The sequence below is a fragment of the Micromys minutus genome, assembly GCF_963924665.1.
Source record: "Micromys minutus genome assembly, chromosome: 6".
Lineage (NCBI taxonomy): Eukaryota > Metazoa > Chordata > Mammalia > Rodentia > Muridae > Micromys > Micromys minutus.
Window position 1 is genome coordinate 30,729,584 of NC_137975.1, and position 18,848 is coordinate 30,748,431.

Below are 18,848 nucleotides of genomic sequence, written 5' to 3' on the forward strand. Positions count from 1 at the left end.
TATGTTAAAATCTACAAAAAAGTACTGACAAAAAATGTATAATTTTAAGCAAAAAAATGTTTAAAATCTGTACATTTATTTTTGTTTTGTAAAATAAAATTGTTTAAAATAAAAAAAATCCTATCAAAGTGTTTTATTTTCTTATACTTATATGGGATAATATTATAATTATAATTTTCTTGTATGATAGAAAATGAAGACCTGAGGTGTGAGTGTTGATATCAGCCACAAGCCGTGACTGTTCAGAAAAGGGAGCCAGTGATTCTGGTAAATTAGTCTTTTGGCACCTATGTAATAAGAGTAATTTACATATTACTAAACTTTAACAATAGCTTTCAGGGGATAGACTTTATTTATACATAAAAGTTTTGCTTCCTTTAAATACTATAAAAATTTTAAGAGGTTTACTGTATAGTGTATAGTGTAGTTGTTTTCACGATTCTTGTTGTTTCCTAATGATAAAAAAAATCTCTCCTATCTCTTAATATATTGTGTAAGAGTGTAATGTAGTAAGGACTTTTGAATGTTATGCTTCATTTTTGTGTATAGCAACTTAATATTCCCTTATTTCAACACTACGTCAGAACAACCATAAATTGCTTGCTTTCTAATGTTATGAGATCACATAATATCCAAATAAAAGCATTCACTAAAGAGTTTTAGTCATGCAATATATTTTAGATGTTAATAGAAAGTTATTCTTCCTAAAGAACAAATTTGAAAAGCTTTTATGCAGTATCAAGAATAAGCTTTTTGATAGTAACAACCTACCCTTCATCACAGGTATAGACAACCTTTGCTCCAAACTCAAATTCAGATCCAATTGTCAGCCTGAAGGACCCAAAGGGTGTGTCTCCCGGATGCCCACATGGCTTTTCTAAAATGAAAAGAAGATAATATTAGTGTATGACCCATGAAACACACCTTATGTAGGAGTCAGGGAAGCACATTTGGATATCACTGAATAGAATAAAAATAGAAAATATCAAAGAATATTTTATAATTGAAGGTAACTATATGCTTTCATTTTTAGTTCCTTAGGAAAACTACATTTTGAAAATAATTTCTCCATATTTTAGTTACAGTAGTAATACAATTTATATTGCTATAATATAAAAAAATTGGTACATTCAAAATTAAAATTTTTCTTATGTTTTAGAAACGTAAGTACTTACTCCGACATGTCCTTGTTGGGTTAGAAGCCACCCATTCACCATTCTTGCATACTCTTACAATAGTACCAAGAGTTCGGTATCCAGGGCGGCATTTGTAGTTTGCAGGGGTGCCTTCTGGATATAATTGTTCAGACCACGAACCTGAGAGAATTTCTGAATTTTGTCTTGGAGGAGGGCCTTGACAATCTACAAGTAATAAAAACACACCAATATTTGAAATACCTATTTAAAAAGACAATATGAATGTGTTAATTTTCTTTGAACCATACTCTATCTAGCTGTTTGTGTGCACAACTTTATGAAAATTTACTAAGTAATCTTTTAAGTTGTACAAAAAAAATCAAACAAACAAAACTATGGATAAAATAAACTGTCTGTCCTTAAGATCTTTCCTGGTAGCAAAACTCAACAGTATATTTTAAACTCATACTATGTATTATAGACAGTAAATTATACTTATAAAAACAAAGCATGGTAAGATTATAAAAATAACTTTCATTCACCAAATATAATTGTCATCTTGCAGGCTTACTGTTGAATAAGGTGATCCTTTCTAGTTCTTTGGGAATTCTGGCTGGCTGGTTCAACTCAGCAGCTCTGGTCCAAACTCATTTCCATTGTAACTGATTCAAACAAGCTTGTCTTGGGTTATCACTGAATTGCTCTGTTTGATCGCAAACTGGGAATTTGTTCTAATATTCTGACCTGCAACTCTCTCTCTCTCTCTCTCTCTCTCTCTCTCTCTCTCTCTCTCTCTCTCTCTCTCTCTCTCTCTCTCTTTCTCTCTCTCTCCCTCTGCTATCCTATCACTGACTCACTCTGTGGAATCTTTCTCCGATTCATAATTTTGCCCCTCAATTAGAAATCATATTCACATATGGTTGCTTCTTTTTACAAATTAACTTTGCCTTCAATGTTTGGGATTAAAGGTGTGTACTAAGGGCATATCTGTATTTCCAGCCAGAGGGTATAAGGGTGTGGCATTCCATATGGATCTGGCCTTTGGATCTGATTCCTTGCCAGTGTAGCCAAATTGCTAAATTAAAATTTTTCTACATAAGATAACATGAAACTATATGGAGACATTCAATATTCAATTAGTATAAAAAGACAGGACAGAGTTATGTTCCTACTATATATATGAAGTGGAAAAAGTTGATGTAGAGCTATTTATAGGACTGCTTAAGTATATATTGTAGGAGAAATGAAAATTCATAAACTAAATCTAGGTCTGAGGTCTATAGTATATCTTATCTGGTTATATGTGTTAGTTATGTGTGTGAACTGATAATCAGGGGTTATGTGAATTGAAGAATGGCAGTGAAGGCAGAAATAATAAGACATGTATATTGGAGGTGTGTCTAACCTGAAATATTCTGAATCATGTGCAGAATATGATTTTTGTTGTCTTATTGGAATTACCTGATTGTGGGGAGCCGAATGCGGACACCATTACAAGATGGCGCTGGCTCCCTCACGGTTTGAGGTAAACAACTCCATATATAGTAATGCTCTTGTCAGCTAAGGCACTGCACCCTGCTCATGCGCAATACATAACCTATCTCCGGCCAATCCCGAGGTCTCTGGTGTCAGCAGACTGGTGACAACCAATCATGGCAAGCCTGTATGCGTTTCTCCCTATATAAGTGGACAGCTAGGGTAGTTCGGGCCCCCCTCGCTTCCTGCTCTCCCCTTCAATCAAGAGGCTACCACAATAAAGCGTGATCTGAGAAGAATCCTCTGGTGGTGGTCGTGTTTCCTCGCTGGTCGAGGAGTGTGCCGCACCTGATTCCTAAGTGAAGCCTGAATTTTTCTATATTCTTACAGAAGTCACAACAAGAAAAACAGTTTTTCTTAAAATATAGAACTGGCAACTCCATCAACACAGTAGAATACTTTAGAGTCTTTTAGTGTTTAATTTAAAGTGTGTCTCAATATAGCAGGAGAGAGGACAAATTTATTGTACTCTATTGGAAAGGAGAAAGGAGCAGATTTGGGCTTAAACACTTGTATACAAGATCATACAAAAGAATGTATTTACTTTGAAATATTTCAGACCAGAAGTAAGCTAGCTTAAGCTAAAGTTGCAACCCAGATACAATTTAATTAAATTCATGATTGAGATAAGAAAGATAAATGTTCTTCTTGGTATGAATGAATAATATAAACCTTAGTCACTGTGTTCATTTTCCATAAAAATATATGAGCTATTACAAAAATTAAAATACAAAGAGGATATGCAGAGCTACAGGGACAAAGAGTAGAGCAGATACTTGAAGAAAGGCCATCCAGAGACTGCCCCACCAGAGACTGGGGATCCATCCCATACTTAGACACCAAACCCAGACACTATTACTGACACCAAAAAGTGCTTGCTGACAGGAGCCTGATATAGCTGTATCCTGAGAGGCTTTGCCAGAGAATAACAAATACAGGTGCGAATGCTTGAAGCCAAACATCAGAATGAGCACAGGGACCCCATGGAGGAGTTAGAGAAAGGACTGAAGAAGCTGAAGGGCTTTGCAATCCCATAGGAAGAACTAACTAGATCTCACAGAGGTACTAAGGACTAAACCACTAACGGAAGAGTGCACATGGAGAAACCCATGGCTCCATCAGCAAATGAAGCAGAGGATTGCCTTATCCATCATCACTGGGCGGTGTCCTGGTGAGGCTTGATGACCCACAGTAGGCAGATGTTGGAGTGCTGAGACAAGGGTGGTGGGCGGGTCAGGGAGTACTCTCACAGAAGTGGAGTAGGGGAGATGGGGTGTAGGTTTGTAGAGAGGAGAAACTGGGAAGGACGATAACATTTGAATTGTAAATAAATAGAATAACCAATAAAAAATTTAAAAATTATATATAAAGAGGAAAAATAGACCTGAAGAATAAACAAATAGAATCAACACTGATCTAGATATGAGAGCTATCAAAAAGATATTTTAAGTAACTAAGTTAAGCATCCTTAATGAACTTTAAGAAAAAGACAAGAAGAATTAAATAAGTTTAAAATAAAAATGGCTCTAAAATGTTACATTAATGTTATGAATTAGTATCAGAAATAATAACCCATAGTACGAACTGAAATCAGAAAGAAATGTACTGCATTTGGGTAAAGCTGGGATAGAAATGTTCAGATAAGGTAGAAAGAGAACAGTGTATGAACAGTGACAGAATGAAAGGGTTTTTTTTGTTTTTTTTTTTTGTTTTTTTTTTTTTGTTTTTTTTTTTTTTTTTTTTTTTTTTTTTTGTGCTTGCAGGAGCAAAAGATGCAGGCCATATCTAACTGGAGGTTCAGTGGTAGATGAGAGAACAGAGAAGTGACAGCTGAAATACCAGTTTTCCAAATGTGATTAAAGTTATCAACTCAAATTCAGAATGACTGCATAACATTCCTAATATCTATGTATAAAAACAATGATAACAAAAAGCCTAACAACTTTCTCAGGCTCTGCTAAAAGGCGTCCTTAATATCCAGAATTTAGCAAGCCATTGAGAAACAGGAGGCTTCTTAGAAAGTTTGATTTTTTTTCAAATTTTATTATTTATTTTTAGATGCCTGCTCGTATATTCAAATGAGAGAGAGAGAAATGGTATAGATTTGGGTGGGTTGCAAAGGGAAAGTTGGAGAAGAAAAAAAAATCACAACCAAAATATATTACATTTTAAGAAAATTTATTTTCAATGAAAGAAATGAGATAAAAATAACTGAGAAACTTTTTTTTTTAAAATGTTTAATATTCTTAGCCATCTTGGAAATGAAAATTCAAACTTCTCCCAGTCTGAATAAGATCAAATGAACAAAGGGGAACAGATGTTGGTGTGGAGTGTGGGGAAGGAGAATATTTTTCATAGCTGGTGGGAACGTAAACTGCTAGACTCATCATGGAAACCAGAGTAGTTTCTCCCTAAAACTTGCAACAGGTTTACCCTAAACCATAACTATATTACTCTAGCATATCCCCCAAAGAACTCCATACCCTACTATAGAGATACCCGTTCCTCCAAGCTCGGTGTTGCTCTATGCACATATCCAGGAAGTAGAAGCAGCCTAGATGTCTGTCAACTGAAGATAGGTAACAACAGATATGGGCAGGTTACATGATGCAGTAAATTAGTAAATTTGCAGGTGGAGTTGGAAACAAATTACGTGGAACTGAGTTATCCCAATCCCCAAAAAAGATAGTTTGTATGTTTTCTTTCATTGTAGATGTTAGATACGAACCTTCAGATTTATATGTTTAATTTGGAGTAACCAAAGGATACTCTCTCACATGAAGTAGAAAATGTAACAATTATAAATGCAGACTAAAGTTTAGGCTAAAGGAAACTGAGCTTCAACATAAGTGAGTTCAAGAGTAAACCAGCTGGAGTGAGTAAAACGATCATTGAAAATGTGGGTCTTTTGTATCTGGACTATGTATGTACCACACATCCCATCTAAGAAGATGTGACAGGTCATGTATAGCAGAACAGAATTCTCCATGCTAATGAGGTATCTAGAGGCCCTGATGGCTTAGCAAATAAGCTTTTCTTCCCAGAAATTCCTCCCTGCAAAAGGTATTTAATCTCAGGTCAGACCCTGAGAAGTGGGTATGCATCCATTTTCTACAATGAGCAGTCAATAAACTATGTGGGTAAATACCAGCTGTCTCTTTCATCTACCACTGCCATAGGGAATGTGCAGAAGGTCTTCTTTCCAGGCAGCTTGGGCTCCACGGGGCAGTGGAGAAATCTCCTGTAGAGGGGTCTCTGCACTCCCAGCCATTCGTGATAAGAAGCCTGCCTCTGCCAAGCTAAGGACAATCCCCACCAGAATCAGAGCTCCCCTGTCTCCCGGGCCTGGGCTGGATGCTGTCCCCAGCCAGCGCCCTGCAGACCTGGGGACCCTCAAACCAGCTCTGGCTTTCTTTCTCCACTTCTAAGACCAAGCTTCCCCACACTCAGAACAGAGTCTCATACTTCCTAACAACTCAGTACAAAGTGTTGTAGGGTGACAGTGGCCAAGTGCTGAGGTGCCATTGTATGTATCACGCAGGTATACACAGGACATAAAACAATAAAGAACAAGTATGTACGTACAGCTGTAAAAATAATTCATTCCATTCTTCTGCAGTGCTGGAAATTCGATGTTTTGTGGTATGGATGAACAATAATTAGTAATGTACTTTGTTTGTAATTCATTCAATGGTGTGTGTTATGTATTTGAATATATAAAGTTAACAAAATTATTCTATTCCCTTTACTTTTCAATATATTAACCAAGGATAGTATATGATATATACATATATATGCACATTTACATATATATATGTGTGTATATGTATGTGTGTATAAATATATACTCATATATACAGGCATACACATGCATACATACAAACATATAAAAAACAGGAAACAAGTTACACCCATAACACAATGTGTCAGATATTTTAAATATATAAAGTTAATAAAATTACCATTTGTTCTATTCCTTTTACTTTTCAATATATTAATAATAGTATATTTTATATACATATTATATAATGTATATTTTTATGTATTATGTATATAATTGGAAGTAAGTACAAGTCAGGACATCGTAGTGTGGGTCGGGCTAAACCACCTAGCACTACTATCATGAACATGTATGTAATGGAGCGGTGTGTGCCTAGGGAGAGAACAAGGATGGGAGGCATGAGAGGGGTGACAGGGGTGAGAGAGAGCTAAGCTCAACATGCTGTCTTTGCCCAGTAGGGTCAGCATGATGCTGTACAATATCATCTTGGATCTTATGTAGTCTCAGACTTCCCACAACCCTGTCCCCCAATGTGTCACCCATTTCAAGATTCCCTAAGCTGTTGGCAATGACAGAGACCCTAGATAGGGAAAGGTTCACTTTCTGGAATGAACCTCCTTGAAGGACCACCATGGTCACAATACCACCAGAGGCCATTTTGGTATCTATGGTCCATGCTGTTGCACCAGGCCGGAAACAAACAAACAAACAAAATTAAAAACAAAACAAAACAAAACAAAAAACCGAGATTTATGTGGACTCATGAGGTCTGTGTTGGAGTCTGATACCCTGGTGATGTCCTCTGGCTTTGCTGCCTCAGGAGGTGTAGGGTGGCATGCTGATGTGTGTGCCATGTGTAACCAACCACCTGAGACCCTGATGAGCCTTGTATTCATCCATCCCCTAAGGGGTATTAGTTGGTCGGTGGTCATGGGCAGTCAGAGATCAAACAACAAACAAACAAAGCAAAAACAAATTCCTTAGGAATTTGGTCATGATTCAGTTAATACATGGACCACACAAAATGGTCTGGTCTGGTATGGTCTGGTTTTCCCTTCCCTTCCTTTCCCTTCTTTTCCTTTCCCTTTTTTCCATTCCTTTCCCTCCTGTTTGCCTTCCTTCCTCCCTTCAATCATCCATTCATCCATCCTTCCTTCCTTCCTTCCTTCCTTCCTTCCTTCCTTCCTTCCTTCCTCATCTTCCTCCCACCCTCTCTCCCTCCCTCTCCCTTTCTTCCTTCCTTCCTTCCTTCCTTCCTTCCTTCCTTCCTTCCTTCCTTCCTTCCTTCCATTCTTTCTTTCTTTCTTTCTTTCTTTCTTTCTTTCTTTCTTTCTTTCTTTCTTTCTTTCTTTCTTTCTTTGTGTGATAGGGAGCAGGGTGTTGAAAGAGCTCACAAATAAGTGGGCAAATGTGGGAAGAACACAAGATGGGCACAGTAGAAGACTATGATATGAGATTTCCAAATAAACGGGAGAACAGGTTTGTAGGGAATTTGTGTTTCTGGGGTTGTATATATTTATTTTCATTGTCTTTTCTGTTGTTGTTATTTCAGGACTGGAAATTCAAATACCTACTAACTTTTCCAAGATTTCTGAGCATGGCAGAATCACAAGGAGATGCTAAGTGTGCACACACTCAAACTCTTGTTTTTAAATTAGTACTTATGTTTGGGCATAGGAAATAAATTGGAGGTCCTGTGCTTCTTAAGTTTTATCAGAGAAAAATTTTGCTTACATTTTTTTTACAGAAAATTCCAAATATTTTGTAAAGTTTGATTTTACATAAAATCCAATAAAGCCAACATGCAGGTCCAATAATTAATATTTTAATAAACTAGTTGTACACGTGTCCTGCCATGTATTCATCCCTTTGCTTATTTATTATTTTTGAGACAAAGTCTTGTAAATCAGACTCGCCTCCTTCTCGTAATCCTCTTGCCTTGAACTCTCGGATGCTGGAATTGTGACCATGAAATAGAATCACTTTTTAATATTGCATGCTTCATGATTTTGTAATAAGTAACCTGATATTTAAATGGTTGTGTGAGTAAAATCAGCATGCTGCTTCTCAAATGGAAAACTAGAGTATTCATTATCTATTATACTTGTAAAAATATTGTTCTAATGGTCAATTTCCTTTCCTTCTTGATTTTATGACAATTTGCTCTTCCACACTAAACTTTTCTTCTAAAAGCAAGAGAACACCATACTGAATATATCTCATCTGGAACTTTCATGATCTTACTACATTTTATAGAAGAAAAAAGCGATTGTTTAGGCTGTCAGGCTTTCTTTGAGTCTTCTGCTAATACTTTGAACATTAGTTTGAGCTTCAGTTCAGTAATTACACTTTTATACACTAGATGGTACTAATACCCCACCACTGCCACAGCCAAACCCAGTTTCTTCAGAAAAAGTGTTGCTCTCTGGAAATAAACCACCCCTCTGTTATCAGATGCTGTTTGTCTTTGTTTAGAATCTCAACGTACGTAATATGTAACAGTAACTTCTGTTCTAGCTTAAATAGTTAATCATTCACTATATTTCTGCAGTAGCAGTTAAATATGTCTTGAAACGGTGACAAACGCTTTTTCACAGTCCACTGAAAATGGATTCTCAAGGCATTCTAACTAGACAGGAACACTCATGTAAACCACCTGTCAACATAAATGCACAAAACACATCTGCTTGAAACAAATGAGAAATTATAAATGAAAGCAAGGCAGGTGTTTCTTACACAGGACACACCCAAGTGATTCCAAAAGGATAAACACATTTCAGACTGGTGATTTAACTTAAAACTTTGAAAGCAGGGAGAAGTTGACCGCTTTTATGTCCAAGTAAACAAGTAAACTCACTTTTCTTTTACCTAATAGTTACTCAGATGACAACAAATAAAACCTTATCCAATGTGTTTTCAATAACACAATTAACAGTTAATTTTGCTTTTATAGAACCTTCTTTGTTAATTTTCTATTTACTTGGATATAAATACCAATTTTAAATGTTTTTCGGAAACAGAATGACTGTAGGTTTGATTATCTGAATTCAAGAGTTTTACTTAAACTTGAGGGAGATAACTAATTTAATTTTGATGGAATTTTGTAGCAAACATTTGCCATTTTAATAACCATGATTACCAGGTTATACACACACACACACACACACACACACACACACATACAGAGAGAGAGGTCTCAAAATTATTCTTTTGAGATGTTTTTGCTACAATGAAATAAATCTTAATGAATTTTTATATTTTGTAGAACATCAATTGTACCATTTTTGATAGATTAAAGAAGGAGGTGTCATCTTTTTTATTCATTTTCTACAGCTTCTAAAAGTACTTTGAAAAAAGAATTAGAGGAATCATTTTTAAAATACTATTTTTTAGCAGATATTGGAATATACTATAAATGAAAAATACAAATTACTCAGAAAAATAAAGTAAAGGAATAAAGTGGGAATAGCAAGATGATAATTTCATTAAATTTCTCGTCTGCTTTTTTATTGATATAAAAGATTAGTAAGTATACACACACACACACATATATATATACATATATATATATTATCCAAAGACTATCTTGTTAATTAAAATATTGAAATTAATATATAAACAGTGCAAAAATACTTAAGTTGAATTTTTGAAAAATAAAAATATCAGTTGCAATAAAGTACTTAAAAATAAACTACAAAAATTTAAGTTTTGATTATATTTATATTTGATTATATTTAATGAGCATTGATAAATAAAAAGTTCTATTTCTAAAATATACAGAAATAATTATAAATTTTCCTTGTAAAGTTGATAACCTCGTGTAAAGCCTAGATCATCATGGGCCAAACCTGGATGAAATCGGTCAGAGAAGCTGGCATTTTTGTCTTGTGACAAGTCAGCTTAAAATCCATTTCTGAAAGTGGCGGTACTTAGACAAAAGTTCCCTAACACCAAGAAGCCCCCAAGCCCACTGTAGTCTTTTTAAATAAACTGTTATTATATATTGGACAGTTTCCTTAGGCTTGAGCAGCTGCCTCCGAAAGCAGTTTAGCCTCAGGATGGAGTAACTAAAGGTTGAATGTTTTAGCAGCTACAATGGAGTACAGGAGACGTACCAGTGAAATGCCTAGGATATGGATTAAAACAAGGGAAAGAGTGTTTTCTTTTCTAACCTCCCCACTAATTCTTGTAAAACTTAATCCGCATGAAGTTGTAGTGTGGAGCTGAGCCCCTCAGCCTTATAGAACCTCTAGTTCTTTCTGTCTATCTGACATTTTGCCATTAACATCCTCTTTGGCCTCATCTGACTAACCTCCTATGCAGCATTCATGGACAACCAACTTGAGGCTCCATGCCTGTCCTCTGAGCATGCTGGAGAGAGAAGATTGTGAACTGAGAGCTTTGTCTGACTTGTCTCAGAGAACCAACATAGAACTAAAACAGCAAAACATCTCTATCCAATTACCCTCACCTTCTCCTGACCCATTCTCGCATCCCAATCGTTTATTTCAAGATATTTTAAAATTAATATATGACGTATTATTATATTGCATTATATTATACTATGGTTTTTTTCTTCCAAGACATGATTTTTCTGTGTAGATCTGACTATCCTTGAATTCACTTTGTGGATCAGGCTGTTTTTGAACTTAGAGAACTGCCTGTCTTTGCTTCTGTCATGCAGAGATTATACCCAGTCATTTTTTTATGACTCTTTCAAACAGTTTTACTTTCTTCTCTTCACCCTTTTTCTTCTTTGTCTCCCTCCCTTGCCTTGTTCAGTCCACATATGTTTTTGATGGCCCCATTTCTCCACAGTTCTACTTATACTTTCATGCCTTCTATGCATAAATCACACACACACACACACACACACACACACACACACACACACACACACATCATATCAATTTAATATAAAGTATATGCATTAGAAACTAGAATCCAAATATGAAGAACATGCAGTGTTTGTCTCTCTGAGTCTGAATTCACTCATTTTTCCTATTAATCTCATAATTTATTTGTTTGTAGCTAAATAAAATTCCATCTTGTATATGCAGCACATCATTCCAACTTCAGTTTTCTGCTGTAGGAACTTTTAAAAATCTGAGTCACAAAAGTTTATAATATGAGCAACAGTACATAGATATTTAAATACAATGTTCATTCTTTTTCCTCTCCACTAAATGACAGCCTGTTGGAAAGTATTATTATACTGCACAGTATTTAGAAGTTATTCGATAGTTATTATAGATTTAAGAGAAAATGAGTGCAGAAAGAATGGTAGGACCTTTTCCGTAATATCCATCTGTATCGCTATTAGGACCAGCTGAGAGTGCCAAACAGGAAACTTAAAAGACAAGATTTGGAAAAAGACAAAAAAAAAAGACAACCTGGAAAAAAAAGAGGAGGAGGAGGAAGAGGAGGCAGTGGCAGGCGAAACAGTATCTGGCGTACTTGCATGCCTGTTGCATGCACTGAAAATTTCTACAGAGTTTGTACATCTGTCTATGTTGCAGTTTTTGAAGCCTGGAATCACTTGAATTTGGCCCCAAGTATAAAAATCTCCTAGGAACCATTGAAGGAGTGTTTCTATAATAATCCTCTATCTACTGCATTTCCAGCTAACACCCTTTGTGAGAAACTAGGCTTTCTAAGTTAAAATGTCAAAACAAATGTGTCCTGTCAGATCCATGTGTCTTTCCATTATTTCAGTGTAGGAATTTTTTTCTGGTTAGTTACTTGACTTTATATGAACCAGATGTTTTTCTTCCGATTTTAAACCAAAATATAATATTTTCTTCAATTACTCTGTTTTGCACGTGTTATGTTCTGAGCCACACCACAGTTAACACCAGTGAACTGAGCACTTGAGGACTTACTTGGTGGAAAGCATCTCCTTAACTGGAGAGAGGTAGGGGTAGTGGGGTGTGTGAGTGCGTGAGAGAGAGAGGTGGGGGGAGAGGGAGAGTGAGGAGGGAGGAAGAGACAGAGATAGAGACAGAGACAGAGAAGGAGGGAGGAAGGGAGGGAATGAGGGAGAGAAGGAGAGAGAGAAGGATAAAGACAACAATTAGAATCAGCAAATAAAAATGGAATAATGTGAAAGGGGAGCGAGATTTCAAAATTGAGCAATCTAAGGACGAAGATGAAGACTATTTACTGTGTGGAAGTTTCTACCTTAGAATAATTTTGGTTTGCACTACTTAAATGTTGTAGTTTTAAATGCTGTCTTAGTAAAGGGCATGCACATTCCTAGAATATGACTGTGCTGAAGATAAGCAAGACTTGCCTTCACATACCACCTTCCACCCTTCCTGTGAGCAACTTCTCCCCCTTCGTCACCTAGACCAGCCTTCCCAGATGCTTCCTGTCTCCAAAGGACTTTGCTCTATTTCGTCCCTCACCACTCTCCAGTTGTTTCCTCTATCAGTGAAATGTCATAGGTAATTACACATAATAGCACTAATTTTAACTATATTGTCCCTTCTACAGAAATTACAAGTTCGTTGAATTTGTGGTACTGTAAACATGTCAAATATTATAAGAGTTGCATAAAAGAAGACACTGAAGACAACTGGGGCATTGCACAATGCCAAGTAACGAGATTTAGGGAAACATAATTTTATCCTGAAAACATGTGTTATAGGGATAGACGTTACTTTTTCCACTGAAATTAACACCTAATTTGGAAAATAAACTAGTATTGCCCAAGTATCTAGTTTACATAATGAACTATATCACTCATGTGCATCTACTAGGTTGGATTTAAGCAAATGTGACAGAAGGTGGCATAACTGGAACTCTGACCTCTGGGGTCTGGGAGACTACCACTGAGAAGCTTAATAAATATGCTAGACTCTCTGAAGAACCTTATCAAACAGGCTGCATGTTGTTCTGTCCTTATCTCTTTAGACACCTCAAAATTCTGAATTTAAGCCTCAAGGAAGAATTTCAAAGTTGTTATCTCTGTCACACTCCTGATTATTCAATCCAACCACTTTCCTTAGAGAAATATAGGGGTCTATCTCTGCACCGCCTCGATGGCTTATAATGAAGATGTTCCAAGTCTCAGATTCAATAGAGGGAAGAACTAAGGATATCGGTATGTTCCTCAAGAGAGAAACAAAACAACTCTAATAGTTTTGAGCTGTTGGCTTAACATAAACTTAGGACTTTGCAAGTAGGTTCTATTAATTGTAATATGTGGTTGTCATTGTGAATTCCTTCAGTTTTGTCCCAAACAAGAAGGCCAAACAAATACTAAGGACAGTTGACTTCAGAGATTTTAGATGTCTTCTGGCTTTGAAAACATTATAATCCTCACAGTTGAGACTGCATCAATAAATACAACTATCTATTATAATTTGAAATACAAGAGATGTTTAAAATGTGCATATATCTGAGTCCTGGCTTATACTATGACGTGTTTATAAATCTTTAATATGATAAGGAGTATAAAGGCAAGATGTCAAAATTGTTTTTCTATGTCAGTGAAAGAACTGAAGGTATGCAGACATATATTTTTCCCTTTGTAAATCCACACATTAGTTTTTAGTTTACCACAGAAATTTCCAATTCTTTTTGTTCTTATTTTTTTTATACTTTTTAGATTGTAGTATAATTACTTCATTCCCTACTTTTCCTTTTGTTTCTCTAAAACTTCCCACAGTTCTCTTTTACTTTCTTTCAACTCATGGCCACTTACTTTCATAATTGTTATGAAATATATGAATTATATGCATATATGCATATACATATATATTTCTAAATATATCATGCACAGTATATATAATGTTACTCATATGTATGTTTTAAATGTTGACCTTTTCTTTTCTAATGTTTCTTTTTTTTATTTCCACTTTTGGAAAAGAAAATGATAGGTTGCTTCCTTAGAAGGTTTTTGACAATCTGATATTTAAATATTTTTCCATTTTTCTAAGGAAGGACCATCTATCTTTGTCAATTTAGTCGGATGAAATTTAGCAGAATTTTTGCATAAGATGTTCTTGATTTTTCAGTCCTTGGGAGGCTAAGGCGGGAAGACCAGGAGTTTAAGGGTCAGCTTGGGCCACAGGGCGAGACTCTATCTCAGAAAGTAAAGTAAGATGGAGACAAAGCACCTAAGTGTCTTACCTAAGAAGAGACACTACCGGCAGCACTCTATGCAATACTGTGTGTGACAATACACACATAGTGATACACACAGCACTTCTGCATTCCAACCTGCTTCATCCTTCTTCATTCAGGCACTTGGAGCATATGAACCTTTGATACTCAATATGGCTAAGTCTGGAGGAAAAGCTGCAGACATGGTTTTTAGTTAAGATGTGGTGAACCCTACAGTATCAGTTGCTTTCAACTTTGGATACAGAGTGAAGGGAAATGTACGAGCACATTCCATATTAATTCTTTGTCTTAAGAAAATGCATGTTATCTTACATTGAACCATTTGACTTTTTGACATGATATAATCTCATTTTAAATAAGAGCATAGTTAGCTTTTCTCTAAATTTTCCAAACATTAACCTTTATTAAGTCATAATTACTATAGATTACTTCAATTTTTTCCATAGCCATGTTAAACTAAGTTTGAAAACATCATATATTTAAAACAAAACATTATAGAATTAAACCAGTTCTTCAATTCTTCATTCTATGATTAAAGTCTCTAAGCCTAAAAGGACATTTATGTCCTCTAAACCTCCAGGATTAGAAAACACTTATCTCCCCAGAAAGCACGCAGCAGTTATTTGGTTTTGTTTCAGCACAGGTTTAATTGGTTCATTTTAGCAATTCTGAGCTGTGGCCTAATTTCATACAATTTCCAATTGTGAGAGTAAAATGCATGCTTGGAAAGCTTGGGTATAATCCATTCTTCAGCACTGAAATTACACAGCTCAACTGAGGAACTCTCTTATGTTACAGGTTGTCCTGTAAATCTGACCCAATTCTAAGCAGTATGTGGTTTTGCAAAAAGCAGCATTTACTGTTCCTGGCAGCTAGGAGTGAGAATGCAGCCAAGCACTGCACAAAAAAAAAAAAAAAAAAAAAAATGAGGAAGCCTTTGGCATGTGAAAATGGAAAGGGGAGAAAAAAAAGAATGAAGGAAGGAAGGAAGAAAGGAAGAAAGAAAGAAACAAACAAAGAAAGAAAGAAAGAAAGAAAGAAAGAAAGAAGAACAGAGAGGGAAATAGGGAGGGAGGGAGGAAGCAGGAAGCAAGTAAGCAAGCAACCAAGATGGGTTCATAGCTCGTTCTTTGCTTACTATTCTTTAATTATAAATACTGGCTTTAATTTTTCTTTTTTGCTACGGTTATTTTCCGTTTGAATTTGAGTGGGTGTAACACACAGTCGCAATGATTGTATGAGGAAACTGGAACAAGGTCTACAGGAGGCTTTTTTCCTCCTTTCACCAGGTGGGGCCCATGGATTGAACTCAAGTAGCCAGGCCCTGTGCCAAGGGACTTCATTTCTGCATTTACCCTACCTGCTGGCCCAGCTACCATTGGTTTTAGAAGAATGTTGATCTTTATCAGGGCAGAAAAGACTTAAGAAATCTTTTCTTCCTTGTTTAGGAAAGCCTAATATGATAGCATTTCATTAACTTTTTTTTATCAGCTTAGTAGCCAGAATCTTATATGGGGGATAGAAACAGAAGCAAATATTGAACTGTATACATAACCCTTTTAATTGATCCAAGCTCTTCTGTCAGGGGAAATTCACCTTAAGTTGATAGACTGATTAAATTACTTGCATTTAAGGTAGACACAGGCTACCAGCCAAGTTACGACTAAGTGGGACAGTCCATGAAACTATTCACCTCTGTCTCTGTATTACATGCACATTGTGGATATCATGAGGTTACCCTACATAATGCTTTAAACACTAAACTCCCACTTCATCTGTGAGTGGACAGTCTATGAAACAGTAATGTAGACAGTGTAGCTGCTGAACTCATCAGCAACAACTGCCACCATATTTGAATGCATACTGATGAAAATTCAAAGCCAGCAATAACAAAAAAAATCAGTTGATATCGATGGCATATGTGAGGACTTTTAAATTATTAACATTAAAATATTATTTAAACATAATGGCACTTTCATTTTAGTGTTGAAAATCTGCTTTATGTAAACACCTTAATTCAATTTGTATCCATTAAGATTTAAAAATTGGGTAAAAATAAAATAGTTCTTTTTTTAATTATATATATCTAAAATATCTCTTATTATTATTCAATAAAACATTAAAATGAAGATAAAAACACTGACTTTGACAAAATAAAAAGGTTAGTTATGTTTAATAATATCAACATTCCTTTAGAATTCCGGCCAATATAAGCAGATTTCATTTTAGCAATACTTACATTTTCATAGACAAGAAAATGACTGCCTTAGTCTAAAAGGTATCTGAATATAAGACTCATAAGCTAAAAATCAAGCTATAATATTAGAAAAGAAAATTTTAAAAGTTTACTCTTTCAAAGAGTATTAAATACCTTTAAATAATTTTTTAACAATTTTATTAAAAGATGTAACCGAGAAACCATTATCTTGTTATCTGGATTGGTAAATATCCAGTTAGAGGTTGTTTGTTAGTATTTTCTCCTGAGTAGAGGTTACAGCAAAGGTTAAAATGACGAAGGGTTAGCGAAGAGAACCATTTAGGGAAGTTATTAACATTATGTAATTCACTTGCTATAACAGGAGATGTATGCATGGCAGTCACCCTCCCATAACCTCAGCCTCTGGGAGATGAACTGGAGGGCTACCGTGAGTTGCAGGGTGTAATGACACCCTATCTTAAACAATCAAAACACAAAGGAGAAGTGATTAAATGTTTATCACATAGCTAGTTACTTGTCCTAAACTTGGAAAGTAAAACTCCTTCATTAGATAAACTGAGTGATTTTGGTAGAGTTTAAGTGAATAATAAAGTCGGAATTTCTGCTACTGTCATGAAAGAAGAAACTCCAACACCCACATTATCTACTTCAAAATGGCTTTCAGAAGCAATTATGTTCCACACTTACTCACAGTAAACAAAACCACGAATAAATCAGATCCTTCCAATACAGGTTATGTGTCACATTTCATCACAGTTTTATCTCATACTTGCAGTTCTTATGTACAAAACTTTTAAAACCGTGGCGATATCAGTGAAGTCATGTGCTTAGGAAGGTTGATAAGTATACCTGAAATAAATCCACTCACACAAAAAGTAATGCATTTCTTAAGTTTCGATATTTACATAGTTCTTACTAGCTTTAGGGACACTCATGAAAAAAAAGAGGAGCCTGTATTTTGTTCTAACCACAAGCTAAATGACTATGCCTAACTATGGACTGGGAAAACATGTTTAAAGCACTGTCTTGCATTTTACATTAAGCCAAACGATCACTTACAATAGTCACATGAACAGTTCACAGTTTCTAAACCAATCGCCACTCTGTTGCAGACTAGCAATTGCCCACAATTTCTAGACTTAATATGAACGATTGCTCTGAGATGTTTTATCTGCAAATGTTTTAAAATGTGGCTCAGCCAGAAGGGGGAAAGGTTGTGTTAAACTTACCTTCTGCCACGCAAACAGTCCATAATATAAGCCAAATAAATCTTGCTGACAGTCTCATGTTTGGTATCTTTCTGGGAGCAATTGCCTCGAAGAGAAATATGTACTGGACCATCCAGTTCCTCTCTGCTATGAACTGTGGTTACCGCAGGGAAAGATGTGCCCCCAGAGGAAGTTGAAAGTCGGCTTAGGAAATCAGGCTTGCTAGATGCTCCGCCCAATGAGCAACTTCTGCAAAGTAAACTAAAAGGGTAGACCACAAGTCCAGCAGCATGGGCGTTTGATCTCATTTGTTACTATGCCCTGTCTGTGACCTGCTGGATTATTCTTGTAAATCACAGCTTGTTTTCCTTGGAAACAAGTTCACGGGTCTGGAAATGTGATCAGGGGCTGGATTTCATAACCCTTTAAACTGTGTTCTACTGTGTAGAAACCACAGAGCAGAAAGCAATGAAGGCACATTTAAAAATCACTGAGGGAACTTCAGTAAGGCAGTGTTTTCAGGACCCACACCCATGCATAGTCCAAGAAATGCTGTCAAGATTGTCATGCTAATGGATCGTGATTATGAGATTGGTTTTCTAAAATTCATGAAATGACTCTTCCAAGAAATTCTTTTTATATGTGTGAGGCAACTGGTCCATGGCATCTTGTATATGAATGAATAACTCAAGAGATCTATCAATTATAAATGTCAATTTTCTAATTTCTCACTGAGGTATTGTATATTAAGAAGTGCAGAGGTGCTAAAAAGTGTCTGCACCATGCTGAATTGATGCAGAACTCAGGCAGATTCTCAACATTCAATCTGCTAACCTTGG

At 35.8% G+C, this 18,848-nt stretch overlaps 1 protein-coding gene across 1 annotated transcript in view; it reads right to left on the reverse strand.

Annotated features, from left to right (window-relative positions):
- Positions 1–18,151, reverse strand: part of CFH (complement factor H) — a 90,942-nt gene extending 72,791 nt beyond the window's left edge. The window contains exons 1-3 of the mRNA XM_080918391.1: positions 18,031–18,151; positions 1,176–1,361; positions 772–877 (exon numbers count right to left, since the gene is read on the reverse strand). Coding sequence (XP_080774517.1) covers positions 772–877; positions 1,176–1,361; positions 18,031–18,142 — 404 coding nt within the window. The 5' untranslated portion in view covers positions 18,143–18,151. The remainder of the gene's footprint in view (positions 1–771; positions 878–1,175; positions 1,362–18,030) is intronic.
- Between the last annotated feature and the right edge of the window lie 697 nt (positions 18,152–18,848).